General features: G+C 38.5%; 1 protein-coding gene across 1 annotated transcript in view; it reads right to left on the bottom strand.

The window, feature by feature from the left end:
* The window catches only part of magi3a (membrane associated guanylate kinase, WW and PDZ domain containing 3a), a gene marked incomplete in the record, with an annotated part of 248,896 nt that overhangs the window by 77,494 nt on the left and 161,090 nt on the right, over positions 1–10,312 (bottom strand). The window contains 1 exon segment of the mRNA XM_037684665.1: positions 5,445–5,564. Coding sequence (XP_037540593.1) covers positions 5,445–5,564 — 120 coding nt within the window.

The following is a 10,312-nucleotide window of genomic DNA, read 5'->3' as shown; positions in this document are numbered from 1 at the left end:
TATATATATATATATATATATATATATATATATATATATATATAAATTACTACTTACTACTTGTACTACTATTCCTACTTTGCGGTTTTTCACTTATCATGGGGCTTCAGGGTACCGATACCCGTGATAAACGAGGGACGACCGTATTTCAATCAGATAGACAATCCTATGTGTCCATCTTAATTTTCAACATTTTCACTAACATAGAGAAGAACAACAAAGTCCATGCTCAATAATCCAGGTATACAATCCAACATTTTTCAGTCAGGTCATGTGGACAGTTTCTTTTTTTGTGCTGAAAGGTTTCGCCTTCGATCCAGAAGGCTTCATCAGTCAAGGAAACGCACAACAAAACTGATTCTTCCCCCAACAGCTTACTCCAAAGTGGAACAAACCAGTTCTGCTTTTGATAAGATGGTCTCTTTGGTACGCCCCCTCCTCCATTGCCGGCCCTCTTCCTTGTTGACAGTGATGTCAAACTGGTTGAAAACAACAAAGTCCATGCTCAATAATCCAGGTTTACAATCCAACATTTTTCAGTCAGGTCATCTGGACAGTTTCTTTTTTTGTGCTGAAACGTTTCGCCTTAGATCCGGAACTGATGAAGCCTTCCGGATCGAAGGCGTAGCGTTTCAGCACAAAAAAAGAAACTGTCCAGATGACCTGACTGAAAAATGTCAGATAGAGAGGAACACTTTAAGAAATGCCCCGTGCCCACTGAAAGCACATGACACAATGACATGCCAGGCCAGGAATCACTCTGTGACTTCATACTTCATTGAGAATACTCACTGCTTAACCACTCAGTGCTTTTCCCCTTATACGTACCAAGAACAACTTCTGACTCATGGTGTCAGTTTACAGCCAATAACAGAGACTTCAACATAAATGCCAAAGCAAACCTGGTAGCTAATGGTGGTGAACTACAGGCCCAAAGTCAATTCCTCATGGCTGACATGGCTTGGTACTAGGCCTTGGAGCCTGGTTTTGGCCTAGAGGTAAAGCCTAACAACTAGGCTTTGTGACAGGTAAGGAGCCTGGGCTGGGTAGAGCTCTTTAACACCCGCTTTTTTTTCTTAACTTTAGTTCTTTCATTCCAGCTCATTGTATTTGACATGAATGACTCATCCCTCTGTGAGGGGTAGAAAACTGAATAGGCCTTAAATCAAACACATTGCAGATTTTTGCACACACAAATCAAAATCTTGACTTTCTACCTTGGGGTTCCTCACACTGACAAGTTCATCACTCTGTAGGACAAAAACATCTTCAACAATCAGTCAAGATACAATTGATGTGCTTTCACATCTTTCATATGATACAGACAGTGAAGACTTTGGGAATTTGTTAGTAAAAATTATTCTAACAAAGCACAATGATAAAGCCATGTCAAAAATAAATTGTTTAAGTCAAGCTGTCAAATGTGCAAAACTGACCTAAAAATCTATTGCTTGGACAATCATTTTCAGAATACAACCCTTCTGAAATAGGTTCCCATTGTTTAGCAATTTAACAACCAGTATTGGAAACACACACAGTTTCAAATATTGGCTCAAACAAAACAGCAAGAGAGAAAGATTTTCATTCAGAGGGGGAAGATTAGTCACAGCAATAAACGTGACTGCCCAGGCCAATAAATCATTTCAGTCAGCTGCATAAGACAAGGAAATCAAATGTAAAGTGCACTAAAAAGAATTACCAGAAAAAGAGAGAGACAGCAAGAGACACAGAAAATGAGTGACTGCAATGAGAAAATAGGTTGTTTCTTTTTTTCCCCAAGATCTTTAATCGCTCAGAGTTTGATTCAGTTTAGAAGAAAATAGTTTGAAGCAAGATAACAAGTTAGAAATAACACAAATGATAAAACACACACCAAACATGAAAACACAGACCCTGGTGGCAAAAATCTGCAGTCAGTAATATATAATATGAAACAATGTGGTAAATAAAGATATGTTTGAAAGCTCAGTAGTATAAATGCTTGCACTGATAAGTTAAATGCATATTAGTACATGCTTTAATGTTTCTACTGCAGCTGGTGTCCGATACGTCACTACTTGAATATAATATACTGTAAACTCTGTAAATCTGTCTGCAAGACAATATCTGTGAAAAGTATATTGAGTGATTTGTACTGGGAGGCCCTATGGTCATATATCTGTGCGTTATTATTTAACTTTCTGATGTATTGTGGCTCTGGGCCCTCTGCAGACATATGCATGTGTTACATTATGCAGGAAAAAGAGCAGATCCATTATTCATTCTGATGACTCGGCTCCAGGTTAAAGGCCAAGTCTTCCAGAGCCAAGTGTGGGACATGAGGGAATACTTCAGCAGTTTTACATTGCCAGTAAGTTTCAACAAAGTTGTGTAACCTTTACAACAAATAAATCATCTAGGGGTATAATACCTCTGTGTCTTTCAAGTTACTGTTTGATGATGTGAGCAATTTCTTGATTTCGCTTAATGACAAAGTTACAGCTCAGCAAGTTTACAGGAGATTTAACAACCAACAATTTCCCTGGAGTGGATTGGGACAATGAACTATGGCAACAATGTAATTATTTGGCTACTCAGGGGAGCATTCCTGTGTTTGCCTTGGTCTATATACTTCATTTTTGCACCTTCAAATGTTGGGCTGAGCTTTCTACTCAAAGTTTGGGTAATTTAAACTAGAGAGAAGGCTGTAAACTGATCCAAACAAAGCCAATTTGAAAACATGGGTTATAATCGTGAACTCAGAAGTGATTCATTTCCAGTGTACAGTAGTCCCTCGCTAATTTGCATTTGACTTTCGCAGACTCACTGTTTTGCGGGTTTTCAACGTAAAATTGTACACGACACACGATTGGCTGATTGATGGAAGGCGACCAATCAGAGCATTGTGCTCTGCATCCCAGGCACTGATTGGCTCAGTAGCCATCACATCAGTCTGTCTGCTCTCTTTCACTGTGCTCTTTTAGAGAGTTTAGGGTTTAGAACATTGTAAGAATGTGGGAAAGGTTTATAAAGCCTTTATATAAATTCTAAAACAAATATAATGTCCCTACTAGGCGGATTTTCACCTATCGCGGAGGTGTCTGGACCACAACCCCCGCGATAGGTGGGGGACTACTGTAACAGAAAACCAGTTTAAACTGTAATCCATAAAAGAAGTGCATGAGCAATTAATGTGTACTGTACAGTTTTAAGCATTCTTTAAGAGTAACACATTCACATGTGAGTCTTTTTCCAGACATGTTAAAAATAAAAATAAATTTAACAAAAAGCAAACAATGAATAGCATTTTTTTTTTTTGAGGGACTCAAATTTCCATCAGTACTTCAGTATTTATAAAACTTAAATGGATCTCAGTAAACATCCTTATCTTTAGTCATTAATCGGTTGGAAACAAGTCCCTGAACCCATAAATCATGTCAGAAACCAGTATAAACACTGTGTCAGACTGAGTGAGGCAAATGACTGGTTTCAGCCTCTAAAACAGCAAAAATAAAAGATAAATTACAGGAAAATGAGTTGAAATCCATAACAGTAAGAATAAACACTACAGGTATTATAATTTTATTAAAGTCATTATTTATTAATTACCTGTAAAAAAATATAATAAACACTGAGACAGCTTTAGATGTAATATTAGGTGCTTTTAGACCATACAAGATCAATTCAGTTCTTAAAACCATTTAAGAAAATTCACCCACATTTTTTTGTCTACGTACCGAGGCCATTCATAGACCTGATGATTCTACTTGATCAGTCTTTACTGGTTCCTGCTTCAGAGTAAGAACTTCTCAGCTCAAAGGGGATGTAAGGGTGTGTGACTGCTCTATATATAAACAGACTTTGATTAGCTGAAATAGTTGAATGCTCTTCTAGCACCCACATAATCATAACTGCATTCTGTTGCTAAAACAGCCATTGTTGTCTGCTATTACATACATATTACTATAAGAAAACTAAACAGCTGTTTTATTATTACCACCAATACATGACAGGACTATGTGCAAAAGTCACAACTGGTGATTTTATTTGTATTTTACTGATGTTCCTCCCACATTTTAAAACATAGTCAGACACCCACAATTACATGATTCTCTTTGAGCATGTCCATCATCCTATGAGTGTTGGCTCATTTAAGTCCTTCTAAATGTTTGTAGGGCTGTTTCAAACTTTGCTTTTAAAATTAAAAGAAAGACCCAAAATACACGACTCCAACTATGGAGTCCTCTGTTTTTGTTGGTAGTGAATGTCAGCCTACAATTACTGTGGCTGTGAACCATCGGCCAAGTGGTGCACAATCCTAGAATGGGCTGCCTGCCTGCAACATTGCCAAGAAGTGCAGAAGCAAACACACAGATCTTTAACCTCTTCATAGTGGGATGTACAGTCCAAAAAGTTGTTCTAGGTACATACAGTGTGAACATTTGAAGAGTTTTCTATCCATCAAATTATCTGCCACTTACCCATGTTGGGTTGCAGAAACAAGTCCAGGAGGAAAACCCACACATCCCATTCTCAAACTCCTTCTGGAGGATTCCAAAATGTTCCCAGATTAAAGAGGATATACCTGTATAATCCCTCTAGCAAATTCTGAGTCTGCCCTGTGGTATATTACCACAGGGCAGACTATCTATCTTACCATTATCCAGTAAGATGTTCCTGAAACATTTCCAGAGGGAGGTGCCCAGACGATATCCTAACCAGATCAGCCTGAACCACCTCAGCTGGTTTATTTCAGTGCAGAGCAGCAGTTTTTACTTTGAGCTCCCCCTGAATGACAGTGCTCCTTATGTTATCTCTAAGGCTGAGCCCAACCACCAAGAGAAAGCTCATTTCAGCTACTTGTACCTGGGACTTTGTCCCTTTGGTCATGACCACATGTGATGGTTGGAATGATGATAGACCAGTAAACAAGTTTTGCCTATTGATTCAACTCTTCCTTCACTGTGACAGACCAAGCAATGTACTCATTGCTGTGAATAAGGCCTCTCATACATTAATCCACCTCCCACTCTATCCTGCCATTACTCATGAACACCCAGTAGCTCAGTGGTTGGTGCCGTGGTCTTGTAATCCTCAGGCTGCAGGTTTGAACCCAGGTACCATCAGGAAGGGCATTCAGAGTAAAACAACTGCCAAAGCTTTCATGTGACATTGCTCACTGTGGCAACTCCAGCAGCAGGGAGCAGCCAAAAGAAAAACAACAACTCGTGAACAAGACTTCTGGGTACTTGAACTCATTCATTTGAGTAAGAGATTCAACTCTGAACAGGAGGGAGCATTCCACTTGTGTCCAGTTGAAAAACATTGCCTCAGACAGAATAGCTGGCTTTCATCTCCTCTCCTTTACACCATGCTGCCAACTGCCCCACAACATGGAGTCTAACGCTGAATTTTATTTGTTTATTTTGCTTTTATGAACATCCTGTGTGCACTGAGAAACAAACCTTCATAGGTGCCACTCTCCAGCAGCAGCCCACTTTCCTCCAGCTTGCGGAACTCCTCCACGCTGATGAAGTTATAGTCTACTCCAGGAACTTCCCCCTCTCTGGGCTGACGAGTGGTACCTGCCGACAGCAAGAAGTGTAAGACCAGTGGTGGAGAAAGTACTCAAACACTGTACTTAAGTAAAAGTACAAATAAACAAACAAAAATGTACTCTAGTAAAAGTAAAAGTACTACATTAACATTTTTACTTAAGTAAAAGTAAGTAAGTAATTGCTTTTAAAAACACTTAAAGTATTAAAAGTAAAAGTACTTGCTGAATGTATTACCTAATGCAATTGTCTACAATATCATTAAGTGTGCATACCGTATGTATATTTTCTGTAATACATTAATAGTGTTGAGCCATTTTAATGAACAACGCTGCAGATAATGCATGTTTTTAATTGTTAATGTTTTCCATTTTCAAAACTTGGACCAGAGTGTCGAGCAATTTGGAGACATCTCGTCTCCTAACATCCCATGAACTGACACATTTTAATATTGTAGCAAAAATGTCTTGCTCAAGTTCGGAAGAAGTTGGTTTTCAAAGTTTTTTGAGTCCAGTCTGGCTCTTATGGAAAGAGAATCTGACCTGCTGTACTGAATAGTCTTTCAATAATCTTTCAATAGTCTTTCAATGAGGCCATGGGTGGCGTGTATCTTCTGGCTGACTCTCCGCAGAGGAATCCATTTTGGGTGTGTTAGTGGTGTGCCCAGCTGAATGACGTATATACTAGAATATACGTCATTGGCTCAGCTCTTCTTGAAGGTGGGTCTAACGTTACCTGCCCCCTTTGCAGTGATTCAATGGACCAACTCCCGTCTCGCCATTGTTTACTTTCAAACTAACAAACAAATAAAAAAAAACTCAATGTGAATGTAACATGTAGAAAGTACACATACTTAATGTACAATGTAATGGAGTAAAGGTAGAAAGTGCCCACGTTTAACTCTACTTAAGTCAAGTACAGATACATGAAAATGTACTTAAGTACAGTAACAAAGTACTTGTACTTAGTTACATCCCACCACTGTGTAAGACAGTGGGACTATGTAAACACTAGTGTCAGGCTGGTGGGTATGTGGAGGAGTGGATGTGGCTGAATCCAATATGCCCTCAGGGATGTGATTCAGGTCCAAATATATCACTCAGGGGAGGGTTTGTGTCCGCACCATGAATAGTCAACAGAGCTGGGACTGAAAATAAATAAATTCATTTTTCAAACATGAATCGGGGGTGGGGGTGGGTGCTCCACAGAGCAGCACAGCTGTCAGAATGCAGTGGAAGTGTAACTGATGATAATGAACAGGATCTTAATTACTCCCACTAACTTAGGCTGAGCCCAACATCATCAGCACAGTTCTATAAGGACACAAGCACAATCCAGCTGCAATGATTACCAGGAGTTCAGAGAAAAGTAAGAGGGAGGCTTTTCTCTTGACCCTCTGTGCATTTGTCAAATACCAAGAATATCTGTTTGTATCTGCCCAAAGCAGCATATATCTGGGTTTCCATGACAATGTGGTAGTATTTAAACATTAAAAACTGATGCATTGTAAAGTGGTGACTTGTCCTCATAATGCCACTGAAGTAAAATACTTGTTTGTGTCAGAGTGTTGCTAAGAGATGCTTAAAGTCTGAGAATTACCTCTAAACTGACTCGCAGCCACTCAAGTTCTTTCCTCTAATACAAAGATTAAAGTCTAATCTGTTGTTACAAACATTGAGAGAGATTTATTCATGCTCAGAAACTATGGCATAACACTCGAAAGTTTATAGAGACACAAATCTGTAGCATTAGTTACTTTGTTTTATCGGACTGGAACCAGAGACAAAGTGTCATGCCATGGGCCTGCTTTCAATAAAATTAAAAACAACCATGTTAGCTGTGCTCACCAGCATCTTAGATGCAATCTAGGATTTTAAAGTAACTCGGCTATCCCTCTTCACTGCAGGCACAGGGGCCTTTAACTCAGTCTAACAGGGACCTGCCCTGATTCTTCATGCTCTTTTTGAGCTGACATCCATCCTGACTGCAGAATGAGCCGTCACGTCTGTTTTTGTGTTACAAAAACAAATCTTTTATTCTGTCAAACAGAGCAATCAAAGAAGATTGGTGAAACCTCGGAAGGATGATGCAAGCTTATTTTTTTGTTGAATGGCAAAACGAGGATGAGTGGATTTGTAGTTTTTTATTGTTATATCAGACATCTTGTTTGCAGACTGTAAGACAAGTTTGATCAGTTTCCCCCTCCTGACAGTTCTACTTAACTTCTCACCTCATTTTCGTCAGTTTCATCATCTGAAGTTGATGTATTATAATGGACTAATAATAACATTTAAGTTATTGCTTTAAAAGGGGCAACAGGGACTGTACATGCAGGGTACACATGTTTTCAACATACAGAGATTCTAACAGCGTCTCTCTGCTGTCCTCACGACTGGGTCTCAGGAGCAGGAGGAGAAAGAATCCTGAGATTCTTGATAATAATAATAATAATAATAATAATAATGTCATCACAATGTCAGCACTGTATGTTTCCATACAATGGCGAAATTAGTCTCTGCATTTAACCCATCCACCACCAGGTGGTGCAGTGGGCAGCTATTGAAAGCGCCCGGGGGACATTTTGGGAATTAGACGTGCTGCCCAGAGACGCCACGTGATGTGCAGTGACTGGGGATCGAACCTGGGACTCTCGGGTCCCAAGCCGGCTGCCCTGCCTCTACACCATCTCGGCCCCATATAAAGCTGTTATCCGACAAGGATGGCAAGGAGTGCTGCGTCTTTCCAGCACATACGGTGAAGTGATAATACATGTATGTGTGGATGGATGCATAGATGTACAGTGTCTATGAAAAGTAATCACTTTGTATGTTTTATGCTTTTATTGCTGTCATAAATTGATCATGGTCAATATAAACTGGTCTTTCCAACAAATAAAAACTCGTTGTCAAAATAGAATCAAATTTCTACAGAGTAAAACTAATTACACACAAGCAGAGGAGGGATTTGAATAGTTGAATGTTTTAATTTTGAGATTAATGTTTTTCTGGATGGAATCGAACAGGGAATGCAAGTAAACCTTAGTGTTTTTGGTGCAAGATATTCTAGAGGGTAGGAGTTACACTGTGGAGGAGAGAGATTGTTTTTGTTTTCTTGTCCGAAGCAGCCCAAGTTGAAAGATCCTGGCAAAAGAAGGGAGCAGTTTTATCCACCACCAGATGCAATGGCGGAGCCAGGGGGTGGCCAATGGTGGTCTTGGCTGCCATAGATTAATCTATGGACACACTAACCATTTAAGGAAATTATATTTTTTAGCAATATAAAAAATAGGAAGCATGGTTTCCTCAAGAGGATTGGGGTGACTGGTTTACATATATATTGTGGTGGCCATCTTGGATTTTGACTTGGCAACCCAATTTTTGATGCAACCTTTTGTATGCTAAGATGCAGCCGCACACCAAAAGGAATTCGGCATGCTGCTTATAATTCCAAGTAATCCAGTTAACGAGACAGATGGAGGTTATTTACAATTCCCAAATATGTTATGTGGCATGGGACAAAAAATAAGAAGGTTAAAGGTTATATAGACTTAATAACTTGCGACTGATATTAGTGGTAAACACTAGCCAAATCTAGTGAAGACAAGTGAAATCTAGAGACTGATTAGTAGAAAATGTATTTGGCCACAGTATGCATACTCTGTAGTTGGGTCCATTGAATTGCACATCTTGTTTGCTTTATCTGGAGTTAGTTTTCTGAATGGAAATGAGCTTAGTTAAAAACTGGCAATGACTTGGTCTTGAGCCCCTTCTCATAAGATTTTGCTTCCAAGGACATTGACAGTTTACCGATAGTCCTTTTTTGAAAAGGTTTCAATCAACAGTTCTCCAGACTTTCTGAAGGTCTTCAAAAAAAGTTTAATCAATTCATGCATTCATTCAAATCTTATAGATTATATTCCATCTAAATATAGAGGATAATTGGGAACTTTAAAAATAGCAAGTCTTGTGCAGAACTTTTGTTTTTGTAATTTTCTTTAGTTGCCAAAAGAAAAAATGCCTCAGATAACACAGTTGTGTAAAATCATTGTTTTTTGCACCACCAAAGTAACATCTAAAGAGCTACTGAATGAAAGCTTGAGATATTTTTGGAATGCGTTCCTGAAAAAAATGAAGAAAGCTTCCACAAATGTGGAAGATAGAAGAGTAAATCCTAAAACAAAAATGTACAGCAGATAAACAATATGAACATAAAGAATGGGGGAAACCCCAAAAAGAACCAACCTTGGACATCTGAAATGATTCACTAGTCATATACTAGATTTCAGGTGTTTACCTAGAACGTGTTTTGAAATTATCTTACTGGAGGAAAAACACATCTATGCCTCTCCAATTGCTTTTATCATTGGCAACTAAACGCCCTGGGTAACAAAGATCAATTAAAAAAAGTTTATGCTAATATGTTTTATGCGAAAATGCTTTATTCATTGAGTTCATATTTTATTGACAAAAGGATTAATGCATCAATATAACAATAAAGCTTTACAAAAATCCATTTATTAATTTGGTTTTTACAGTTTTGTCAAAAGCTAAAGAAAGTAGTAAACATAAGCACTGTCCCAGTTCAACTTTAAAATGTTTGAATCTTGCAAATCAACTTTAAAATATTACAAGAAAGTTTTGCGAGAATGCAGAAGTATATAAAGAAATGGCAGAAGGCTAAATAAATTTGTTTTTATGTCCACTTAAACTGAAAAGGAATACATATACACATACACACACACACACACACACACACACACACAGGTTTGTTTTGCTATC

This window comes from Nematolebias whitei, chromosome 11, assembly GCF_014905685.2.
Source record: "Nematolebias whitei isolate Nwh7 chromosome 11, NemWhi1, whole genome shotgun sequence".
NCBI classification, from domain to species: domain Eukaryota; kingdom Metazoa; phylum Chordata; class Actinopteri; order Cyprinodontiformes; family Rivulidae; genus Nematolebias; species Nematolebias whitei.
This window is presented reverse-complemented; position numbering and strand designations above follow the sequence as displayed.